Source organism: Mastigoproctus giganteus, chromosome 9, assembly GCF_048544385.1.
Source record: "Mastigoproctus giganteus isolate SK-2022 chromosome 9, ASM4854438v1, whole genome shotgun sequence".
Lineage (NCBI taxonomy): Eukaryota > Metazoa > Arthropoda > Arachnida > Uropygi > Thelyphonidae > Mastigoproctus > Mastigoproctus giganteus.
In genome coordinates, this window is record NC_143583.1 from 219,014,166 (window position 1) to 219,040,305 (window position 26,140).

A 26,140-nucleotide genomic window follows, 5' to 3' on the forward strand; every position below is an offset into this window, starting at 1 on the left:
TCTTCTCTTTCTTGGTGATACCTTCTACTTTCTCTCTCTCTCTCTCTCTCTCTCTCTCTCTCTCTCTCTCTCTCTCTCTCTCTCTCTCTCTCCCCCCTCCTGCCTGCTGAGGCATGGGCCTGCCTCACTGACTTTCTGGGATCTCCTTCTCTATAATCCCCATACCTCTGTCTTTACCCCCCCATATTTCAGTCTTCCCCCTACTCTGTCTAACTCGCAGTGTACACCCCCACACAATTCATCAATGAATAACATCCAAATTTAAACCGCACTTACATAAACCTCTCTCGGCCTTTTATATTCTAGTGTTAACCCCACTGTTTTTTTTTTTCCACATTAAGCCCTTGCCACTGAAATCTTCAGAAACTAGGTGGCAGGGCCTGCCAGAGTACAAAATAAAATCTACTGGGTACCTGACCTGCCTTCCTGGGGCCAAGTGCGGTAATGGTCAGAAGAACAATGGTACACCACCCTACACATCCTCCCATTCCCCACACACTTTTTAAATCTCTGGCCTACACATCCTTTAAATCTCTGGAGTTCTGTGCCATACAAACAGAGTGCACAAAGCAGAGATGGGGAAGCCCCTGGTGCCATCAGACAACTAACACACTTTGCACTTGTTGCATCCACAGCCATTACTGTTTTCATTCCATCAGTAGATATCTGTATGCAATAGGAGTTTGTAGTTGTAAAGTTGTTCAATATTCATATATGCTATGGATTGCTTTCCCATTTTAAAATATTCACCATTCTAGTTACCACAGGAATAAAAAGCCCATGGAGGATCTAGTTCAAAGATTTCTTGGATTACATTATCTAGTTTTAAATTCCAATGTTCCATTAGCCCTTCCAGCCTTATACAGAAAGTTAATTTTCTCTAAGCTCATTTCTTTTGCCATTTGGTTAATTTTTAACTGCAAGTCAAGGAGATATGGCCATAGAATGAGTTGGTAGGCTCTGTATTTTGACTGGATAATTTCGGAATTGTAAATATCTACTGAAATGAAACAGTGGTTCATTTGCTTCTACACATAAGCTTTGAATGGGAGGATGTCCAGAATGCTTTTAGGGTTATCCATAAGGTACAATGACAAATTGGGTTAAGCCATTAATGGCAGTCTTTCTAGCAGAATCATATAGAAGAGCACGATAGTCCATTCAAGATCTAATAAATGCATGGTACAAATGAAGAAGGGTGTACCTATTGAAACTCTCATATCAAAGCTGAGATCACTTTAAGGATATTCATCTTTTTTTGAGAGATATGGAATCTTTTTTGATTCCATATCTGTCATGCTCTTATTTTATTGTCTGCAATTTGCACTTATTTTATTGACTGCAAATTGAAGTAGTCATTTGATACAGTTCATGTTTTGGGAGTAGCATGATAGAGTGAAATCATTAGCAAATAGGTGTGCTTCAACAGCAGCAGGAATGTCTTTTGCAGGAATGTCTTTTTCCAATTAACCATCCACTGGCTAAAGGCAAATTTCCACCCATCCATTCTAAATCTGTCTTTCTTCAATTTCAATTTATGCCCCCTACCCACAGGTTCGTAATCTGAGCAAGCAGAAGAATCCCATCAGAATCCCTCAAGCCTTATGCACTTCAATCAGATCACCTTGCAGGTGCCTAGTCTCCAGCCACTGCAATTTGCAGAACTTAAACCTTTCTTGGTAAGAGGAACCCTTCGTTTCCCTCACCAATCTTATTGCCCTACTCTGTACACACTCAAGCAACTCTACATTCTTCCTTAAATGAGGCCTCCGACCTGCACGTAGTACACAAGCCGTGGCCTGACCATTACCTTATACAAATAGATAATCACCTCCTTTGCCCTACTAGCAAAATTCCTGTATATCATTGACAATACTCAATGCACGGGATGCATATAAATTATCAAGCGACTCAGAAGCCTATGGCAGATATCAGTTAATCTGTAATCAGGTGACAAAGGAGGTTTGGCAGGCGAAGGCAGATTACGAGAAATCCTTGGCAAAAGATGCTAAGAAAAACAGCAAGGATTTCTTTACTTATATAAACTCTAAAAGGAAGGGGATGAATCTGATTGGTCCACTTGACATCGATGGTTCGACTTTTGATGATCCTGCTCAGATAGCAAACAAACTGAATGAGTATTTTGCATCTACATTCACATGTGAGGAATTATTAAGGTTTGAAAATGGCAGAAGGCTATCAAATTGTAGCAAGATACTTAATGATTTTGTAATAACTGAGAGCAAAGTGGAAGAGAAATTGTTGAAGTTAAACATAAGAAAAGCACCTGGGGTGGATGGGATCTATCCAGTTATATTAAAGGAGGCGGCAAAGCAACTAAGCAAACCCTTAGCCATAATTATGAGAGCATCCTTGGACTCAGGGGAGGTTCCCACGGACTAGAGATGTGCAAATGTATCCCCAATTCACAAAGGGGGATCGAAGGGTGACACGAGTAATTACAGACCAGTTAGTTTAACTTTTGTTCCGGGTAAAATAATGGAGTCGCTGGTTAAAGACGCATTGCAGGATCATCTAGACAAGACTGCAGCAATAATTCAGAAACAGCATGGGTTTGTTAAGGGAAAGTCTTGTCTGACAAATTTGATAGGATATTGTGATGTGGTTATAAAGGAACTGGATGCAAAAAATAATTTTGATATCATATATTTGGATTTCAGGAAAGCTTTTGACACTGTTGCGCATGGAAGACTATTGTACAAATTGGAGCAGAATGGTATTAAGGGTAAGTTGCTACAAAGGATAAAAGGATGGTTAAGTGGGAGAAGACAGAGGGTGGTAATCAATGGGTGCTGCTCTTCTTGTACTAATGTTATTAGTGGTGTCCCACAGGGTTCGGTGTTAGGTCCACTGTGGTTTTGTATATTTATCAATGATATTGATGAAGGTATATCAGACTTAATGTCGAAGTGTGCAGATGATACAAAGGTTGGCAGGGTTGTTAATGACAGTAATGGCAGTGTGCTACTGCAACAGGATCTAGATTATTTGGGCAGATGGGCTAAGAAGTGGCAACTGAAGTTTAACCTTGACAAATGCAAAGTACTGCATATGGGTAGAAGTAACCCCAGAGAAACGTACCAACTGTGTGGTACTACACTTAAGGTGGTAGAACATGAAAAAGACCTGGGAGTAATTATGCAGGCAGATATGAAGTTTTCTGAGCAATGCAGACAGGCTGCCAGGGCAGGTAATGGGGTTTTGTCAATGATATATAGGAATTTTGCTAGCAGGGAAAAGGAGGTGATTATCCCTCTGTATAAGGCGATGGTCAGGCCACGCCTTGAGTACTACGTACAGGTCTGGAGGCCTCATTTTAGGAAGGATGTAGATTTACTTGAGCGTGTACAGAGAAGGGCAACAAGATTGGTGAGGGGAATGAAGGGATCCTCTTACCAAGAGAGGCTTAAATTCTGCAAATTGCAGTGGCTGCAGACTACTAGGCACCTGCGCGGTGATCTGATTGAGGTCTATAAGGCCTTGAATGGGTTGAGCACGCTGAATTCTGATGGGATCCTTCCACTTGTTCAGATTACGAACCTAAGGGGGCATAAATTCAAATTAAGAAAAGACAGATATAGAATAGATGTGCGGAAATTTGCCTTTAGCCAGCGGGTGGTTAATTGCTGGAAAAAACTTCCATCTGTCGTTGTGGAAGTCGATAGGTTGAATAAATTTAAGGAGGAACTGGACAGGCATTGGGAGAGAATGGTGTGATTTTTTTTTTTTTTTTTTGTTGGCTGATGCTGCATAAGCTCATAGATTTGCTTTCTTGCATCACATACCACTACTACTACTACTCCATGACCTGCTCTGGCAGCCTGTCTGCATTGCTCAGAAAACAGACTTCACAATTACTCCCAGGTCTTTTACATTTTCTACCACCTAAGTGTTGTACCGCACAGTTGGTATGTTTCTCAGGATTGTGGGTTACTTCTACCCACATGAAGTACTTTCATTTGTCTAAGTAAAATTTCGGTTGCCACTTATCAGCCCATCTGCCTAAATTTTCTAGATCCCATTGCAGTAGCACACTGCCATTACTGCCATTAACAACCCTGCCAACCATTGTATCACCTGCAAACTTTGACATTAAGCCTGATATACTTTATCAGCATCAAAGTTGTTATTATTTTGGTTTTTAGGAGCATTAGCAGCTAAGGCCATATTTCTCAGGGGATATGCGGTGGTCATTCCCTGACCTTTCCGCATCCTCCGTATTTGGTGGTCATGGGCTCGTACCCCGGTCTAATCAAAAAGCATGGGCTATGCACTGCTGCTCCTGCTCACTTAGCTATGGATGTGCCTGTCAATCAAAGTTGTTTGCCTCACCTTTGATCATAAGATCCAAGGAAGACTTGTTTTAAAAAAACCAAGTTGATTTTCACTCATCAGTGATTCCAAATCGAGACTGACTTAAGTAAGTCGCGAATAATTTTTTCCAATGTTTTTCCAAAATAGCATTACATTAGTAAAGGCACATGATGCAGGAAATCAAGCTTATATAGCATCAGAAAAAAAAAACAAAAAACCCCATTTCTCATTTCACCCATCCACTCGCTCCAAATGTTCTGTCTTGAATATATTTAAACTATCAACTTCTACAATGATAGATGGAAATCTGTTCCAGCAATTAACCACCCGCTGGCTAAAGACAAACTTCCGCACATCTATCCTACAACTGACTTTCCTCAATCTGAATTTAAGCCCTCTCAGGCAATTATTCTGAGCAAGAGTTTAAGCCCTCTCAGGCAATTATTCTGAGCATGCATAATGCTGATGGGAAGAATCCCATCAGCATTATGCATGCTCAAACCAATTGAAGCTTTATACACCTCAATCAGATCACTTCACAGGTGCACAGTTTCAGACACTGTTGCAAAACTTAAGCCTTTCTTCATAAGAACAACCCTTTGTTCCATTCACTAATCTTGTTACCCTTCTCTGTACTTGTTCCAATAGCTTTACATCCTTTCTAAAATGAGGCCTCCAGACCTGTATACAGTACTAAATGTGTGGCCTTACCATTGCCTTATACAAGAGGATAACCAACTCCTTATCTCTGCTAGAAAGATTCCTGTAGATCATTGACAAGACACCATGAGCTACTCTTGCAGACCGTCTGTACTGCTCAGTAAACTTCATATCTGCCTCCACAATTACCACCAGGTTTCATTCTCTACCACTGTCAGTGTAGCACCACATAGTTGATACGTTACTCTGAGGTTACTTTACATTTGTCATTGTTAAACTTCAGTTTCCACCTCTCAACCCACCTGCTCAACTTTTCTAGATCCCGTTACAGCAGTGTGCTGTTATTAGTGTCATTACCAACCCTGCTGACCTTTGTATCATCTGCAAACTTGGACATTAAGCCTGATATACCATCATCAATATCATTAATAAATACAAAAAACAACATGGACCCAACATTGAACCTTGCACTCCACTAATAACATTAGTCCATGAAGAGCAATGTCAATTGATTACCACTCTCTGTCTTCTCCTACTCAACCATCCCTTTATCCATACTAGAAATTTGCCTCCAATGTCACACTGTGCCAATCTGTGCAGCAGTCTTCCATGTGCAACAGTATCAAAAGTCTTACTAAGATCCAAATATATGATATCAGAATTATTCTTTGCATCCAGTTCCTTTGTGACCACATTATAGTATCCAATCAAATTGGTCAGACAAGACTTCCCCTTAACAAACCCATGCTGTGTTTGTGCCCCATCCTTGTGTTTTTCCCTTTCTTGTCTCAGGGTAGTCTCTGTAGTAACTCCATTGAATAGTATTTTATGGTCTTGTTCAGTTTAACTTGTGGTGGTCTTTCGCTAGATGCCATTTATGGTAATTAACAGTTTTCTCCACTCGAAGAGATCATGCACATATTGAGAAAGTGCTCTGTATTCCTCTTCTATGTCAATGAAGTGGGATTCCTATCTTTTTGGAAGGTAATGTATCTTTGTGATTAGGATGCCTCTGAGACCTTTGTATTCTGGGCAGTCATAGACCAAGTGGTTCCAGTTCTCGACTTCCCCACACGTGCAGTTGGGGTCCTCAACAAGGCCGAACCCGAGCAGCTTCTCCTTAAAGGGGCCATGACCAGTAAGCAGTAAAATCAAGTGCTTCCCCGGAAATTACCAGGCCGGTTGCTTGGGGTATATTTTGCTGAGGTTAGGGAGGAATTTTTGTGTGATTTCTCCTTTTGTTGTATCGGTCCATCTTCGTTGTCACTCCTGGGGTAATCGGACTTTTTCTGTTTTTGTACTACTTGCCGAGTCAATTATGAAATCCTCAAAGTTGCCAGCGATGCTCCCTGGATTGCAGGAAGAGCAAGCTAGCTTTCATAGCCTCCAAACCGAGGGGGAGCACTCCAGAAAGCACCTGCAATGCTGGTGTGTTTACTGTTCTGCATGATCATGTGGTTGTTAAAAAATGGTCCGTTTGTATCATGTCCAGAGTTCTCCTATTGACTGCAAGCGTTGTTTTGCTGTACCACACTGCCGCAGCATAAGTTATCGCAGGGATGAAGGTTTCCTTATAATACAACATTAGTGTTTTTTTTTTTTTTTTTTATCCTCAGTCTTTTCTTGTAACCCTCGCCACCAGTGTCGAATAATGTCTAATCTTCGTCCTTATATATTGTAGGTGAGGTTGAAAGGAAAAGGTTTTGTCTAGGATAACTCCTAGATATTTAATTTGGTTGGCAAGTTTAATGCTCACACCAATTTTAATTTTGGGTGATTCCTAGCCACCAGGTTTGCCCTCTCATAGCGGTTTTTGATTCGCTTGTAAAGCAGTCTCTCATATAGTTTGCTGATCACTGAGAGCAGTGTGATAGATCTATACGACTCTGGGCAGTCCGGATTTTTGTTAGGATTTTAAAGTATTAACTTGGTGTTTGCAGTTTTCCATGCTGTGGGGAATTTGCCTGTTTCCAGGCATCTGTTGTATAGAGTAAGTAGTAAGTGCGGTGCAAATTCTGCAGTTTTCTTCAAGATCTCTGGTTCAATCATGTCCAGTCCTGGGCATTTTGCGATTTCTCATTTTGGTGGCAGCCTCACTGAGCTCCTCAAGGGTGAAGGGGGTTCGATTGCTGAGGTGATATAGGTTGCGCTGTCCTTGCAAATTTCGTGTTGTTCTTGCATGGTTAGTATTGCTGGTTCCTTGAAGATTTTGTCCAGTATGTTGCCCATCGACTGCTCCCAGGTGGTCGTTAGGTTTTTTCCTCCAGTGTCCTGGTAGTACTAATGACCTCGCCCCTGGGAAGCTTATTGGTTATCACCTTGTAGAATTTGTCCCATGGGTCAGTGTTTCAAGAAGTAGACACTAGGCGCTCCCAGGAATGCTTCTTACTTTTTTTATGGTGTCCATGTAACGGTTCCTAGCTTCTCTGTAATGTTATCTCAGGACCTCCACCTCATCTTTGGCAGGTTCTGCGAGCTCTCTGGAAGTCTTTTCTTGTTTTTTGCATCTGTCGTCGTAGTACAGCAATTTCTGGTGTCCACCAGAATACTGCGCAAGGTTTTGGATTTTTTTCTTTTTATGGCTCGATCACTGATGTTCAGTAATAATTTTGTAGTTTCCCTCTGAAGGTCATCCGGGTCGCTCCGAGGGTTTATGTTTTCCGGATTGTGTCTAATTGCCATGGTGAGCAGCTCTCTATACAGTTGCGACTGCATATTTCTTTTGCGGTTGGTTTGTTTGAATTATTCTTGTTAGCTCCCTTTCAATTGAAAAGGTTATTGCCCGGTGGTCTGATGTGGTCCATGCTTCCTCCACCCTCCAGCCAGTCACGTGTCGGGGCATACTCCTGGTGGCCAGGAAGACATCAATTGTGGCCTCCTAGAGGGTGCTCTTAAAGGTCGGCAGATGGTGGGGGTCGATTTAGTACAATTAGATGGGATCCTGCAAGGTAGTCTTCTAAGAGTTGTTCATTTCGAGTTCCTTGCCTGTCTGGGGTGATGCTGTGCCATGCCGGGGAGAGGCAGTTGATGTCAGCTCCAATGATGACTCTTTGATTTGGTAGGATATCCTGTAGGCATTGGAGGTAGTCGACTGCAAAGTCTATATCTTGTCCCAGTCTGCAGTAGATGCTGCCACGACATACAGGGATCGTAAGTTGTGCACAAGCAGCCCATGGAGAACACAGCTGTGTGATTTTAGTTGCACTGATGTTGGTGTTTCTTACCAGAACGGCAGCCCACGGGGTGTCCTCATCCATGTGGATCACCTTGTAATTCTTTGGGTACCGTGCTACCCGCTTTAGATGTGTATACGGTTCCTTGACTTATAATGATATCCATGTTTTCGTCTTCGGCTTTTGTCCGTAACTGGTCAGCCAATGCTCTGGCCCGTTGTATGTTAATTTGGATTATTCTCAGCTATTTGTGTTATAATTCTTAAATATCGTTCCCATAGTTGATCCTGATTTGGTATAAGGTCTTGGTTCGTTGGTATATAGGGCATTTCGGGTCCCCAAGTGAGTGCTTATGTCTAATTTCATAGTCTTGCAGTTAATGCAGGTGGGTTCCTTATCTTTTTTTTTTGGGGGGGGGGGGGGGGGGCAGGCATTAAAATCGTGGCCCTTTGCAGAGCAGTGGCCAGATGCTGGGGTGGTTTGTGCACATGTGTGTCGTGTGGCCAAAATTGCAGCAGCGTTAGGATTTCGGTATGATTACTCGTTTGTGATAGTGGTAGCTTCCCCATTCAATGAAAACCCTTGTTTAGTCTTTCAGTACCTTCCAGGCCTCCAGGGTAAGCTCAAATACCTAATTTTTATTTATTCCGTTTCTCGCTTGTATGAAGTATTTGGGTATTACTGTTTCTTGTGGGTCCTTTCCCGGGATTTTACTCTGTAAGTTCCTGGGGTACAGCTCAGATGCTAGTTGGTTAGGTGTGTGTCATCCTTGTCCACGTCAAAAATTATTATAGCCGAACCTTTCCTTTTTGGTGGCTCAGTTGTTAGGCCCAAGGCAGCACTCTAGGGGTTTTCAATTATCTCTTGCATCTCTCACTTTGACTCGGTTTCGATCAGAAGTCCTACACTCCTCAGTTTACGTATTCCTCTTATTCTTGTTTGCTGGAAGTCGTCCTTCATAGTGCTTATTAGTTTGTTCTTGATTTCGTCACTTGTGAAGATTTCGTTCACTTGATTTCGTTCTTGATTTCGTCACTTGACCTTGTGAAGGACTGTTTCTAGTTTAGTCCAGATTCCCACAATCTCGCCTCTGACGGCTGCCGTGATTCTGTTCGTTGATCCTTTTAATGTTTTCAAGCTCTACCCGAAGGGCCAGTACCTGGTGCAGCACAGTGCCTTCCAGCAGCCTGGGGTCAATGTTTGGGGATTCAGGTTGTTTGCTTGCTTCTTCGTCGTTTTTCTGTTCGGATGTCCTGTTTATCTTGTTATTCTTTAGGATCGCCTTGAGATCTTGTCTCCCTTCCCAACTTCGGGGTGGCGTATTTCTTGTACTTCTTTTTGGGCGTTGGGAGTGACAGTGTGTCGTTGCCGTCGCCACTTTGCTCTATTATTTGCAATTCATCGTTTTGATCTTGTTTGTGATGTCCTCTTGTTAGTTTTTTTTCGTCCATAGTTTGTTCTGTGATTTTCTGATTTGAATTGCTCATTTTGTTCCAGTTGGTGTCTGACTTCGGATCCTCGAGGCTGTTTCGGATTAACAAGTTCAGGACCTCTCCGTCAGGAAGAGCCTGTGAGATGATGGCAAATGAAGCCAACCATGAGTCCGTTGTGCAATTTGTTGCCTGGCAACGTTCAATTCAAATTTTTTACTTCCCCCCATTACAATTCGGGGTGGGGGCGCCCGAGAGTGGAACTAGTCTTTGCGAGATCAGACTAATTTCTGTTGGGGTTTTCTATGTGATGGTGAAAACAGTTTTTACACAAGTGGTGTAATTACGATGATTCGATCCATCCATGAGAGTCTATGGCAGATGGGGGGGGAAACACTAGAATCATTGTTCCTTTTTTTTTTTTTTTTTTTTAATGAAAACCCCAAACACGAAAGGTATCAAAACCTATAGTAATTAGTACCGTGCATGGGTTGAAGGAGAAGTATGGGGGGAGGGGGATGCTGGAAACCTTTCTCTAGAGCATTTAAGTCCACAATAACATTTCAATTTTGGGGCAGAAGCACTGTCCAACGTTACACTGATTGGGACACCTCCCCAATCAAGTGCAAATACTCTGTATGGTGCCTTCAGATGGACATTCGCAATTAGTGAAATGTGGCAGTCAAGATCACAACTGAAGGAGTAGATGTCTTTACTCACTAATCCAACAAAACATTAAATGAGATTTTTTTTTTTTGTTAATTAACAAAATGTTGTTTTAATTCACTTTCCGTGCGGGCCATAGGTTGGACACCTCTGTGAATCAACTGTAAGCGCCCGTTCGAGAATTAGGAGAGAGTGATTTTCTTTTACCCCACAAATAATTACGTGTTGTTTCATGGAAGTGCGTATACACAGTTTTCCGTAAATTTTCTCTATTTCTGTTTACATGGTCACACAGTACCTGAATATCCGAATGACACCGACATTTTGTACAGTTTAAAAAAATTCAAATTTAACTAGTTCAAAGAACTAGTGACAATATCGATGACGGGAGAAGGAAAATGATGACAACGAAGTTAAAAACCTTCTAAACATGAATTGTTGGCATTTGGTGAAAATGAAGTTAGAAAATTGTCAATTTGGCTTCAGTTAAATGAAAGAGATGCAATTTGTCGATTTTGGGAATACCTAATCGAAAAGACAGTTTCGGAAGAATTGAAGCTTTTGATGAACGCTCTAAGTACGATACAAATTTCATCGAGTGAATGTGAATGAGGATTTTCACGAATGAATCTGATTGCCAACCCAACCAGAGCTTCGTCGAGGACAAAAACAGTTTCTTCACTCTCTCTCTCTCTCTCTATGTACCATGTCCGTTCAGGACAATGGTGATCATGGTCTTCCACATCTCTCGATCTTTTGCTGTTCTTGGCAGATCAAGACTCCGTACATTCATCCAGTTGGTCAGACCACTAATATAGTATATTCTCTGTCTTCCTCTGCTTCACTTTCAATTCACCTTGCCTGTCATGATGGTCTCCTTTAAACCTTCCTTCCTCATGATGTGCCCAAAAATCAGTTGCATTTCTGTTATGTTCCTCAGTAATGATCTTTGCATTCCTGCTCTTTGTAGTACCTCTACATTCATGATATGTTCAGTCCAGGAAATTCTGAGCATCCGTCTATAAAACTATATTTCTGTTGCCTCCAAAAACTTTGACATTTCTTGGAGACTGCCCAACATTCACAACATAACAGTTCAAACAGCAAAGAATGAGTACCGGTACCTATTTAAAAAAAAAAAAAAAAAAAAAAAAGCAGCACTGAGTATATGCAACAAGTACCGACCATACCGATCATTGCATCAACCACAGGTATGGTGCCAAAGACCGTACATAACAGCAATAGGTATCCCAGTTAACACCTACTAGGAACTCCAGAAAGTCGCAATCCTGAACACCTGTAGGATAGCAGAGTTCCTCGACCAACAGTAACACCGGACATAACGACAACCACCCTATGTACTTGGTAGCAATACCCGTCACAAGGTGAAACCCCCAATCGGGAAGAAATAATATAAAAATAATATATGATTCTGCAATGCTTCTTTAACCAGTGCTTCCATTAATTTCTGGAACACAAGTTAAATTAACTGGTCTGTAATTATTGTGTTGGCCTTTGATCCTACTTTGTGGATTGGGGTCACATTTGCACATCTCCAGTTTACGGGTACCTCCCCGAGTTCAAAGAAGCTCTTCTAATTATGTCCACAGGTTTGCTAACTTCCTTTGCTGCCTCCTTTAATATAACTGGATAGATTCCATCTGCTCCAGGTCCCTTTCTTGTGTTTATCTTCAACAATTTCTCTGCCAATTTACTCTCAGTTATTACAAAATCATCTAGCTTACTGCCAGAATTTAATACACCTCTGGAAATTCCCTCCGCGAATAACTCCTCATGTGTGAATGTCGATGCAAAATATTCATTTAGTTTGTTAGCTACCCAAGCAGGATCATCAAAAGTTCAACCATCGATATCAAGTGCACCAATCTAATTTATCTCCTTCCGTCTAGAGTTTACATAAGTAAAGAACTCTTTGCTATTTTTCTTTGCATCCCTTGCCAAGATTTCTCATTATCTTCCTTTGCCTGCCTAACCTCCTTTGTGACTCGGTTACAGACAATCTATCATTTGGCTTCTGTGTCACCTGTTAATTTATATGTATCCCATGCATTTTTCTTCTCTGCCACGTCTCATTAGTTTATCTGACTTCCATTTAGGTCTAAACATTGAACAATATTTCTTAGTTGGTATGAAAAGTCTAGTAGCTCCCGAGATTAATTTTTTGAATGCTTCTGATTTTGAATTTGTTGTTGGTAACATCATCAGTTTGTCCCACCGTATAGAATTTAAATACTGTCTCAGACCACCATAGTCACCTCTACAAAAGCCAAAACCCTTTTCTTTACCTCTGATGGTAGCTACCTCTTTGAGTAAATCCCACTTCAGCACTGAGATCACACTATGATCTCTGCCACCTAGTGGTTCCTTTATCTGCAGATTCTTAATGCATGAAGAATCACTACTGATAATCAGATCAAGAGTATTCCTTCCTCTAGTTGCCTCCCGAACATGCTGCTGTAGAAAACAATCATCCAATAAATCCACAAAAGCCTTGCTAGTGTGTGAGTGACCAACCCACAAATTCCAGTCAGTATCTGGGAAATTAAAAAATCAGTGGTATTGTCAGTATTGTCAGACTTTGTTGGGAAAGAAGAGGAATTTGAATTACTCATAAAAGGAAAATAAAGTTTCAGGTGACCTAAATACCAAGTTTGCTTAGAGCAAGAATGGGCAACCTCTGCCTCATGGGCCAACTCCAGCCTGCGAATGTAATCCAGCCTTCAGTCATTTTCAAATATATATATATAATAAACAGACCGCCGTTTATTATATATATTTTTGAAATTAATGGAATTTCTGACATAAATTTTGAAAATACTCTGCATATTGCTATGACAAATACCGATCCAGATATCAATTCACTGATAAAAATAAACAGTATCAAATCTCTCACTAAATATTATAAAAATAAAATATTTCAATTTTCATTACTGAAATTGTATTTGTATTTTGTTACTATAATTGCATTTTTGTAATTCTACCTTGAATTTGTATTTCATTTTTCTAATTAATAAATTTAATTATATGTATGTGTATGTATAAATATTAAGATAATAACATGAAACTGTTTATGACAATTTTTTAATTATATACCATTTTAATAATCCTAAAAATTGTGGAAAGTTAAAAAAAAATTTTGGACCATGTATACTTCACAGACATTTTATTTGGTTCTCCACTTATAAAAATTTGCCCACCACTGGCTTAGAACATTATGCCAACATTTCCAATAAGTCCTGACCCTGTCTGCCAGGAACAAAGAGGAAGAGACCTATTGGAATGCAGTTTACCCTAGTGGTAAGGACCATCCACCAACTGATTCCAATCAAGCTGGTCCAGGATTCCATCCCTAAAATAATGTATTAGGGATGGAATCCTCACCCACTTTCACAGTTTCATGGTTCATGATTGTACATGCCAGTTTTCAATGCTTTAACCTTGGAACCAAGATATGGGTATTGGATACCATATCTTGGTTCCAATCTGAAAGTGATGCCAATCTGAAAGGCCAGCAGCATTGCTGGGTGCGTCCAGCACAAGTCTAGGGGGCCAATCAACAAGTCATATATTGAAGGAACAGTTCTCTGTCTGTATTGCTACTGTTTCATGTCTTTGGATAACTGCTACATAGCTACAATTTGGAGTGTTAAGGAGGAATTGTTTTCTCACCTTCTGCTATGTAATAACTTCTTGTTCTATCTTGTACTTTTGAATTTTTTTTACCTAATTTCCATAGCTCACAGACTTTTGAGTACAATGGATGAGAACCTTCACATTTTGCACAACAAGGTGATTTAGCATTACAGTCTGCTTGGGTATGTCCTTGGACCCACAATTACACCTCCCTAGCATGTTTTTGGCACGTATACCCTTAACCTTAATAGCATGAGTTCAGTATATATGGATATGACACAACATTAGACATGTTGTGTTAACATGTCTAATGTAAACGTGTTGTGTTATGACACAACATGTTTACTGTTTTTGGTAAGATTGGTGAACTGAAAGTAAGTATAATATTGATATTTTTGCATGTATGACTTTTTCTTTTTGCAATTTTTGTACTATTTCTTATTCCAATACATTGTTAAGTCCAATTCACTAAGACTCACTAGAATAGCACAAGGAGTTACTATGATGAGCATAGTAAGCAGAGTTTCTGTATGCTTTTACTCACTATTTCTACAAGTAGATTTCCAGATTAATGCTATGATGAACACATTGGCTGCAATCATTGAAAATTTTGAACATTCATTTGGTTCCTTTTAGTTCTGGGAATTGGCTCTTATACCCCCCCCGACATGCATTCCAGATATGGGCTAACATGTATCTATATTAATAAATATGAATCTTACATCCCCATAAAGAAAGCACAAAAAATTGTGTTTCCATTGTTTCTGTTATTTGGGGAAGTTTCAGTCCAGTTCCCCTTGAATAATCCAAGGTGAACAGGACTGAATTCCACTGAATCAGTACACAATGAACACTGTATACTTATGTAATGGAACTAAATATAAGAAGTTAATTTATAGTTAATAATTTCAAAAATATAATTGCATGTACATTTTCAAATACATAATTTAAAAGGTGAGATAACAAAATCAAAAACATGGTAATGGTATATTTAAATTGCAATTAAATATTGAGTTGCAATAAACAAGCAATGATGATAACCTCCGTAAATAATAAAGAGATTATCATCATTGCCTGTTTATTGCAAGTCCTCCTTATCAAGTAATACTGTTATGTATAACAGTGTTACTTAAAGACTATATAATAAAGATCATGCTATATAAAATATATATGTATATTATTGTTATCACTTTTTCTTTTCATATATGCACAGTAAAGAAGAACTCAGAATATGAATATAAAACTTATCAACTGAATTTATATTATAACAAACTGCAATAAAGAACAAAAATGTTACCTGTTCATCCAATTTTTCTTTTATAAGGCTCACTGGTCTGTTTTGATTACGGAAGCTACTTTCCATATCATCTAACCATTTCAACAACCTGTCTAACCCATCTTGAATATCTTGAGAATGAATAAGTGCCATTTGTAATTCATTACTTTTTTCAGTAACAGCACTAATTAATTTAGTATAATTATCTTCTAAGCGCTGCACATTGTCTTCAATTGTTTTTTTATCGGATAAATTCACATTAACACCTTCTAGATTACTTAGTAATGATCTCAATGACTGTCTGCAGTTTTCAATTAATCGTCCCTGTCCAACAACATCCATACTCAGTGCTTTCACCTTATCTAACTGTTCTTGCACAGCAAGCGGATCTACTGCAACTGGCTCCTCAAGCAATCTCCTAGCATTTTTCTGTGCATCAAGCAACCAACTTGAAGCTTTCTCCATACATTCAGAATAATGAAGTTGGCAACTAGATAAGATGATAAAACGTTCATTTAGTTTATCAACTCTATTCATGAGGCTGTGGAAAGCATTGGTAACATCTTGTACTCTTGATTTGACTTCACTTTCAACAGGTTCCATATGTGGTAATCGGTGGGGAAGATTAGTGCGGAAATCATTAACTTTCAGATAATCCTTAAAATAAATAAAAGTACATATAATAGCAATATCATAAATACATTCCTATGTTTATCTTATGTGATGTAATCATTTATATAAAAACCACTGATGTATATAATTTCTTAAAAACTGAAATTAATTTAGTGCATGAAAAAAATATTCACCATAACTTGACTTAAGCATAACTATCATGACTTGAGCTTTATGGGCTTTTTTAAAACTAATAATAATTTGTGCCATACATAAAAAAAAAAATTGTATTTGCAACAAAGGTGACATAAAATTTTTGATGCAAATAGTTTTAATCATAACACAACAAAGATTAAATTCAAATGAAGCTTTCCACATGCAAACACAAATCTTTTTACTCTGATCATTGCCTTTTGGGCACTAGTTGACTTTCATTTCGAGTAATGATGTTGACAATGCAGTGATGATGTCGTTATTTCTTTGGTGCAATGGAGCTTAATGGAGCAAAGGCAGCTAGTCATAATGTGCCTAGTCTGCGGTGAGAAGTGACATATAATTTCCTGAAGGGTGTCTAACTAATATTTAAAGTGCTGTATAACATATCATATCCATTTGAGACAGATGAATATTTCGACTACATCCAGTGTATATGCCGTTGTTGTTGTTTGTTGTTTTTTTTTTTAGTTTTTAGGAACATTAGCAACTAAGGCAATATTGCTCCAGGGATATGCGGTGGTCATTCCCTGACCTTTCCGCATCCTCCGTATTTGAGGGTCACGGGCTCGAACCCCGGTCTAATCAAGAAGCGTGTGCTACGCACTGCTGCTCCTGCCCACCTGGCTACGGAAGCACCAATGGTTAAGTGGGAGATGACAGAGAGTGGTAATCAATGAAACTGCTCTTCATGGACAAATGTTGTTATTATTATTATTATTATTATTATTATTAGACATATGGTGCAAGGAAGCCCGAGGCTTATGCTGCACTAACCAAAAAAAATTTTCTGAATTACCCCGAGAGAGAGAGAGAGAGAGAGAGAGAGGAAATCATCAAGAAAAGGAAGAATGATGATATCCAGCTCAGGACCCTGGGTATCCCATACTAACCAGATGTGAGCCCCGTGTCATTATTAGTTAGTAGTGGAGTTCCCCAGGGTTTGGTGTTGGGCTCATTGTTGTTTTGTATTTATCAATGATATTAATGAAGGTATATCAGGTTTAATATCCAAGTTTGCAGATGATACAAAGGTTGGCAGGGTTGCTAACAACAATAAAGATAGTATGCTACTCCAACTGGATCTAGATAAGTTGGGCAAATGGGCCAATAAGTGGCAACTGAAGTTTTAACATTGACAAATGCAAAGTATTGCATAGGGGTAGCAATAAAATACAAGAGGAACTTACCATTTGTGTACTACTGCACTCAGGGAAGTGGAAAGTGAAAAAGATCTGGGGGGTAATTGTGCACTCAAATATGAAGTTCACTGAGCAGTGCAGATGGGCTGCCAAGGCAGGTCATGGAGTCTTGTCAATGATATATAGGAATTTTGCTAGCAGGGACAGGGAGGTGATTATCCCGTTATACAAGGCAATGGTCACACCACACCTACAGTACTGTGTACAGGTTTGGAGGTCTCATTTTTGGAAGGATGTAGAGTTGCTAGAATGAGTACAAAGAAGGACAACAAGATTAGTGAGAGGAACAAAGGGGTGCTCTTCAAGAAAATCACCAAAAAAGGCTTAAGTTCTGCAAATTGCAGTGCCTGGAGAGTAGGCACCTGCAAAGTGATCTGATTCAGGTGTATAAGTCCTTGGATTGGGTTGAGCAAGTTGAATGCTGATGGGATTCTTCCTCACTCAGATTAAAACCCGAGTGGGCACAGGTTCAAATTGAGGAAAGACAGTTGTAGAATAGATGTGCAGAAATTTGCCTTTAGCCAACGGGTAGTTGATTGGTGGAACAGACTTCCATCTTTTGTTGTGGAAGTTGATAGCCTAATAAATTTAAGGCTGAGCTAGACAGGAATTTGGAACGAATGGAAGGGTGAAATGTGAGGTTTTTTTTTTCACTGATGCTGCATAAGCTTGCTTTCTTGTATTGTATGCCTCTACTAATGCTAATGCTAATAATAAACTTGTAATCTGAGTATGGTACATCGAAGGCAGGATCAATAGTGTTACTTGCAGTTTTGATAGCTAAATATGCATGCTTGTTTTCCAGGATATAGCTATGACCAGAGATCTGGCAAAATGTAAAACTCTGCCTATTTCCATTTAATTTTTTTAGAATTTCCCAAATCCACATGAGTAATGAATTGTCATTTGTTTATTTCTACTGTATAGCTTGAATGACACTGACTGAATCTGTGCATATGACAGTGAGCAGTATGTTGTTGACCATGGAAAATTTAAAGCTGTGAATTTTAATTGCACAGAATTCCACAGTGAAACTGCTATATTCAAGTAGAAGTTTCTTTGCTATGGTGATATTGGGGGAAACTGCAGCTGCACCAACATCACTGTCAGTTTTAGATCCGACTGTATACGTTGGAGTGAACTATGCATATTCGACTATCAGTGATGCATGCAATTGTAACATGTTTTGTAGGGAGTGGGAATTTTTTATCCCATGTTGGGAGTGATACGTGGTACATCCCAAACTTCTGGCACTTACAGCAATGTAAGGAGTTTGGAATACAGGCTTTAACACAACAGTTTAGATAGCCTGTCATTGTTACTTGTCTGAGATTATCGTAGGTAAGAATTATTTTCAGCATGGAAATTAATGTACCTTCTTGTTTTGTCCTGATTCATCCCACATTAATCACTCAATTCTTGCAAGTGATTAATATGTCTTGCAATTCTCTCACAGTGCTTGATGACTTTACTTAGTTCCTGATAATGCACATATCTGACTTTAAATGGCACCCATAATTTTCTACCACTGTTTGGCACACAATGACCTTTAGCTTCCATTGTGCCATAATACTTCCAACAACAACAACAAAGTAAGTCTTACTCGATATGCTCCATATAGTACAATGATATGGATTTCGATTTGGGTTTTTTTTTTGGTAGTTATTGGCGCATCGGCTTCTGTGGCCATAGTGCACTTCCCAAGGATTTTTGCAGTACTTTGATCCAAGCCCGAGGCGGGATTCAAACCCATGACCTTTGGGTTGCCAGGCGGGCGCTTTACCCACCCGGCTAGCCTGGTCGGCGATTTTGATTTGGTAAGGAAGAAGAGCATTCTACGTTTTTGATTAATGCTGGAAAATTACCATGACACACCATTCATATGTTACCCTTGCCTTCTGAGAGAGAGAGAGAGAGTGTGTCGAGTCTTGTTGGAAGAACCAAGTTACCTTTGCCTTTGGAAAAGCTGTAGACTGGGTAATTGAAAATAGGAGGAAAACAGCATTTTTTTTTTTGCCTAAAACTGGCAAAATGTAGGAGTTATTCATGAAACAATTGGATTTTTTGGAAAAAAAAAAAAAGAAAGAAGATTGCTTTTCCAAACATACACAAATATAATCATTATCATTTTACAATAAAAATAAAATGATCATATTTTCAGTCACTGTACTTTCACTTATTTGCTTACCTAGAATCTTTCTGCTGTGGACTTCTGTTTGGATTGCCTGATAGACAGACTGCTTATGTTTGCTTCAAGAAAAATACACTTTCAGATTTTGACCTCTTCAGAAATTTGCAATCAAAGTTTTGTTTATAAAATTGGCACTGTTGATTAGATTTGGCTTCCAAAAGCTTCACCAAAAAGGAAAGGCCTGAACTCAGTTTTGTTTTTCTTATCTAGCTAAATATTTAAAATGCCAAGCATGACTTGGAAAAAGCTGTTATATTTAAAACTTCCTTAAGCATCAATGTACATTTTAATTCTTTTCTTTTTTGTTTTTTTTTTCTTTTTGTTATGATGGGAGAACAAGTTTGTTGTACATTTCAGGGATGAAGATGTATGGGAAAATATAATAATAATCACCAGATTTGTTTGATTTTAATGTAATTTGGAATAGCTTGATAAATATTTTTAAAAGGAATATAATATATTTCATGAAAATCCACAGGGAGACATGAGTCATTATATGCAGACAGATGAACATGATGAAGACAATAGGTGCACTGCATATATATATATATATATATATATGCGTGTGTGTGTGTGTGTGTGTGTGTGTGTGTGTGTGTGTGTGTGTGTGTGTGTGTGTGTGTGTGTGTGTGTGTGTGTATGCATATATGAACTTGCCTTAAAAGTAATACTGCAAAATATCCTAGGAATCTGGCTTCTCTTACCAGCCATAAGTATTTTGTCTAAGCCATAAGTCTGAGTTAGATGGAAGATTCCAATAAAATAAATTTCAATAATCTGTGACAAAAGTGTATTCATATACATTATTCTAGTGATGTAAATAGGGTGAGGAAGGTGGGGCAAGTGCCCTGGGTGCTGAATTTAGGGGATGCCTTTTTATGGTTAAAAAATGCAAAAATTCCAAAGGAACAGTTTTCAAGGGGGTGCCTTTTTTTTTATTTCTTCTGGGTACCATAAACTCTAATTACATCACTACATCATTCATATACCCTCCTGCTATATGAATGAGATCCCCAGTCCAGTCAGGTGGGTGACTCACTTCATAAGCAGCTGAAGGATAGGTGAGGTATAGAGTTAGTGTAAGTGTAAGTGTGTTTAGGGTCAAGCGGCACCAGGGGTTTCCCCCATCTCCGCGTAGTTTACATTGTGGTGTGTTACAGTACGCTGTAAATGCCAGAGATTTAAAAGTGTGCGGATCTTGGATCGTTTAGTGTCGTGTACCATTGTTCTTCTGGTCGTTTAGCCGCTAAACCCCAATTGGGGCCCAACGTTGCCCCACTTACGCCCCGTGGAGGCAGACCAGGAACCCAGTAGCTTATATGCACTCTGGCAGGTCCTGCCACCTAATTTCCAGAGATTTCGGTGGCTAGGACCTAAAAAAATAAAAATAAAAAAAAAATAAAAAACGGGGGCACTTAAGTTTAGAAAAGCCAGAAGGGGTTAATGTGGTTCAGTTTTCAGTTTAGAAATCGTTAATTTTGATTAGTTATGTGGGGTTTACGATGCCGTATTAGTCAGAGTAGGGGGAAGAGACTGAAGACTGGGGGGAAAGACAGAAGTATGGGGTCGATAGGGAAGGCAACCCCAGATGGTCAGTAAGGCATGCCCATGCCTCACCAGGCGAAATATGTGGAGTGGTAGGAGAGAGAGGAAACAGGAAGACAATTTCCTCCTCCCCCCCCTGCCAGGGATAGGGGAAAAAAAAGGTACCAGGCAAGGGAGCTGGTAGAGATCGCCATTTGGCTACATGGCAGTGGGGCTGCATCAGTCGTAGTGTAGTCATAAGTCCGGTAGTAGAGTCACTCGTGGGATAGTGTCCCGTCCAAGTTGAATGTCTTTGTTTTGGTTCTCTATCTTCATTCAGTATATTTGTCAGTTTCATTTAGGTCTCATATTTGTTGGTACATAGGCAGGGTTTCTTGGTAGACAGATAGTAGCTTCCACATAATTTTCATTCTGGGGTGTGTCCTAAAGGATGTTTTTTTTTGTTATCTGGCTGGTCGCCTTTCACTCCTGGTGTATTGCATATAGGGTACTCCTTCTTGAGAAGAGTTCTTGAGCGAAGTTGGTCAGGGCTCTGTATTCCTCCTCTGAATCCAATAGGTGAAACTCTTGCCCTCTGGGGAGGTATCTTATACTCGTGATTAGAATGCACCTGAGATCCTCGTATTGCGGACAGTCGTACATGAGGTGTTCCCAGGTTTCGATCTCTCCACATGTACAGCATGGGTCCTCTACAAGGGCGAAGTACATTAGCTTTGCATTAAAGGGGCCGTGTCCAGTTAGCAAGTATGTTGTTTGCAACCCCGGAAAGAACCAAGTAGGCGATTTTGGATAGATTTTTTCAAGTTGCGGTAAGAACTTGTGGGTGATTGCTCCTTTGGTTGTTTCCGCCCACCTGTCCTGCCACACCTGCAACAGGTGAGACTGAAGCCGGATCTTTTCTGCCTTATGGTTGTTTGTTGGGTCTATTGTAAATTCCAAGAAAGTGGTGGTTATTCCCTTAGACAAGTAGTAGCAGAGGAGTCCTGTTCTTGCGATTTCAAGATCAAGTGGAAGTACTGCTGCTATCACCTGAAGCGCTGGGTTACTCACCGTTCTGCAGGCGCGGGTAGTAGTGAGGAGGATGGTGCGTTGAATTGCATCCAGGGTTCTCTTATTTACGACCAAGGCAGTTTTGTCATACCAGATTGCTGAAGCGTATGTAATTATTGGGAGGAAGGTTGTCTTGTAGTATAAAGCTAGGGTACGTTTTTTGAGACCCCAGTCTCGCCTTGTGACCCTAGCTACCATGGCAGAGTAGTTTCTGATCTTTTGTCTTAAGAATTTGAGATGTGGTTGGAAGGATAAGTTATTGTCTAGTATGACACCCAGGTGTTTTAGTTGACTAGCAAACTTGATAGTTGTCCCATCAATCTTAATCTGGGGTGGTCGTCTCAGTTGCAGGGTTCCTTTGAGCAGTGCCGACAATGTCTTTGTCGGTGAAATTGTTAAGAAATTCTTCTTGGCCCACTGTTGGAGTATCTGCAGGGCTTGATTAGCTAGATTTCCAACTGGGCTCTGGAGTTTGCTTGCACTGTCAAAATCAGGTCATGTGCAAAGGCCTGCAGAGAGAGAGAGAGAGAGAGAGAGAGTTTTCTAAAGCCAGCCAAGTTCTCTATGGAGTGCCATGCATGCAGATTGGGCTGGGCACAAGGCAAAAAGCGAGGCACAACAATATTGTGCCTTGCTTTATGCAGGGGAATGTATGGCATCTTCTGTTTCAGACAGCTATTTCATATCTCATGTGTCTCTCTTTCCTTTCTACAAACCCCATGCTTTTCTATTCTAAGATTTATCTGAGATCTTAGGAGTTTAGATATCCTAAAATCAAACTGCTGTTCCTGTTCTGGTGGTGTAACAGATTTTGAAATGCAAGCAGATTCATCTATTCTGGTGATGTTATACAAGTTAAAAAGAAATTAGCAGGTTAGGCAGAAATTGATAACGTTATTTGTCTCCGAGTTGAACATTAGCCTAAGACTCGGAGCCACATACTCAGCAGTTGGTCTTAGGTGAGAGAAGAAAGTCTTCCATAATCAAAATTTGTATATAACCCTGCAATTCTATAGTACTGTACTGCATAGGACGAACATCTCTTCCAGTTAAAAATATTATAATAATCACAATTATTACATTTTTAAATGGAAGTTTTACTTCCATATACCATTTGGCTATTTATTTACATAAAATACATTATTTACAGTTCAGCACGTGTTTGCTAACAGACCTACCAGCTGATGAGAAATCAGTAAACTTCAAAAAAGGTGTCCTCAGATTTTTAAATATGCAGTGGATTCACCACTTTACAAGGGAATTTGAAGGCAATCCCTCCCACGTAAAGAAAGGGAGTGAAGAACGAGAGAAGATTGAAAATTCAATAGCAGAAAACTTACACGTAGGAGAAAAAGTATTCTTCACAGTATGAGGGAGAGCTCACGATTTTTAAGCACGGCTCCTCCAATTTGTGCATGATTTCAAGGGGTATTATGTCTACTGTAATCTCTAATAAAATAACAGAAAACAGTTGCTTAATAAGATAATCACAGTCTGCTCTCAGGTGCAAAACATGCAGAACAGATTTTTAAGAGAAATCCTTTCTAAAAGGGTATGAAAGCTCACTTGAATGCTGATTCCACCATGTGCAGCTCTAATCCCCATTCTGTCTTTGCATACCACATGAACATTTTGCAAAGTAGCAGCATCCTCTCCTACAAACTAAGGCTTTGATGTCAACAATATTTCATCAGAATCCAGAGCAATCAACTCTGTGAATATGACCATTATTTGGGTTTAGTGGATCTTCCAGTTGACTTCTGAAAGTTCCAAGGGGCTATTTTATTTCAGTTTGGGTTTAATCATTTTGAAGAACTATGGGCAATTTATTCCTCAGCAAAGAACTCCAAGATCAAGTTATTAGAAATTTGTTTACATCTATATCCCTTTTTAACCTGAGTTAACGATGGCCTGGGTTTGAGAGGCCTTCTTTTTGTCACTCTCTTTTAGTAGAAGAAATGCATTAGGAGGTATCAATATGTGGGTGCAATCCAACTGAATTTATGCACTACCGATGCAAGAGGAGACATGTTAGATGAATTCATTGCCTCACGCGGCCTTGAAATCATCAACAGACCACGACAACCAACCACCTACTCTTCGGGAACTGAAGAGTCTAACCTGGACATCACACTGACTACTTCTTCTCTTCGCAATAGACTCCTTCATTGGCAGGTGCATGACACTGCCACTACTAGCGACCATCGCCTCATCACTTACAGTGTCACCGATTCTGCCCTCCATCGTCAAGTGCCTATCCAGGATATTGTAAGATTCTCTACTAAAACAGCGAACTGAAACCAGTTTGACAATGTAATTCAAGATGTTCTTCATGACCCAGCTAGCAACTTCTACCAATCAATGAACGGTGCGCAGAAAACAGACTTTGTGCAGAGTCTGCTCCTCAAAGCTTCAGAGGCTTCCATGAAAAAATGTTCCAGGAATCCAAGATCTGTACCATGGTGGTCGCAGGAACTCACTAACCTGTGCAATTCTCTGTAGCGCGCTCGCAAAGAGTACCAATGCAAGAGAAGGACTGAACCTACTCACATCGTAGAACAGTATAGAGACCGATTCAAAGCAGTGCGCCGTGAATATACTAACAAAATTTATCATTCCAAGCAAAGCTCCTGGCGTTCCCTTGTCGAGGCTGAGGGGAACTAGAATTCCATGGGGTTTAGTCCACAAACTCGTGAGGAATAAGCTGGGATCCACGGATGTCATACCCTCTGTCCGTTCTGATGACTCATCTGAGACTACACACTGGGAAGATACAATCAACTGGATTCTGGATGAACTAATATATCAGGACAACACCAACTCTGACACTGACATCCACAGGAAGATAGCAGTACAAAATTCCAGCTTCCAGCCAGACATTATGGAGGAACCATTCACAGAGGAGGAAGTCGATGCAGCAATTAACAAAAATCAAAAAAGGTAAAGCTCCTGGTCTGGATTTTATTGAAGGCAAGACTGGCCATAGCTCCAATGATACTTCTTCAGCTCTTCAACACCTGTCTGAATGAGAATAACTTTCCATCACGTTGGAAGCATGCTAACCTGAGGCTCTTACCTAAGGATTCCACAGGTACCTCCAAGGCCTATCGCCCGATTGCGCTGCTTCCCATTCTCGGCAAGGTTTTTGAGAGACTGCTGCTCTCCCGCTTCCAACCCCGATATGAAGCCAGTGGTTTGGCATCCTCGTTTCAATCTGGATTCAAACAAGGGTGCTCCACAATTGATGCTCTATTTAAAACCTTCAAAGTACATCTATGAGAAAGTGAGTGGAGAGACTCTGTTAAAGATGAATCATTAATTAACCTAACTGCCCTCTTCTGAATGGAATCAAGAAGCCTGAGAGAGGTTTTGGAGGCACCACCGCAGATGTGGGAACAATATTCCATAGCAGGGCGGATTTGCGATTTATACAGAGTGAGCAGCTGTTTGGAAGAAAAGTAAAGGCGAGAGCAAAAGAAAAAACCTAGTTTTTTAGATGCAGAGGAAGCAATATTTGTAATGTGCTTGTGCCAAGAGAGATTAGAAGTCAGGGTAATCCCCAAAAGAGATATATCATTTTGCCTAGAAATCGGAGTGTCACTAAAGATAAGCATAGGAGTAGAAGAATCCTTTTTGCGAGATATAAGACAAGACCGAGTTTTAGAAGGGTTGAAATCAACTAAGTTGTCTTTGCCCCACTGGAGAATTACCTGAAGATCGGCATTTAAGGAATTGGTAGCAGATTTTCGAGAAGTTGAAGCCGATTGAGCAGGACAAGGTTTCTCAAAATTGAAAGTTGAATGCAATGTGCTATCATCGGCAAAACTATGGATAGGATTTCCGGTCAATGGAAGAAGGTCATTGATATACAAAAGGAATAGAGTGGGGGAAAGAACTGAACCTTGGGCGACACCAGCATTAGTGGAGCAGTTAGAAGACAGAGAGCCATCTACCACACCCTCAGTGAGCGATCAGAGAGAAAACTGGATAACCAATTACTAAAAACAGTTGGCAAACCATAAGATGGAAGCTTGTTTAGAAGACCTTTATGCAACATGATCAAAAGCCTTTGAGATGTCAAGAGCAACTACTTGTGTTTCACCGAACTGTTCCATTGAATTAGTCCATAAATG

The 26,140-nt window shown here is 40.0% G+C and overlaps 1 protein-coding gene across 1 annotated transcript in view; it reads right to left on the reverse strand.

Annotated features, from left to right (window-relative positions):
• The window catches only part of shot (dystonin-like protein short stop), a 1,739,701-nt gene that overhangs the window by 1,038,029 nt on the left and 675,532 nt on the right, over positions 1-26,140 (reverse strand). Inside the window, exon 33 of the mRNA XM_090380932.1 lies at positions 15,216-15,851. Within this exon, the coding sequence (XP_090237058.1) occupies positions 15,216-15,851 (636 nt within the window). The remainder of the gene's footprint in view (positions 1-15,215; positions 15,852-26,140) is intronic.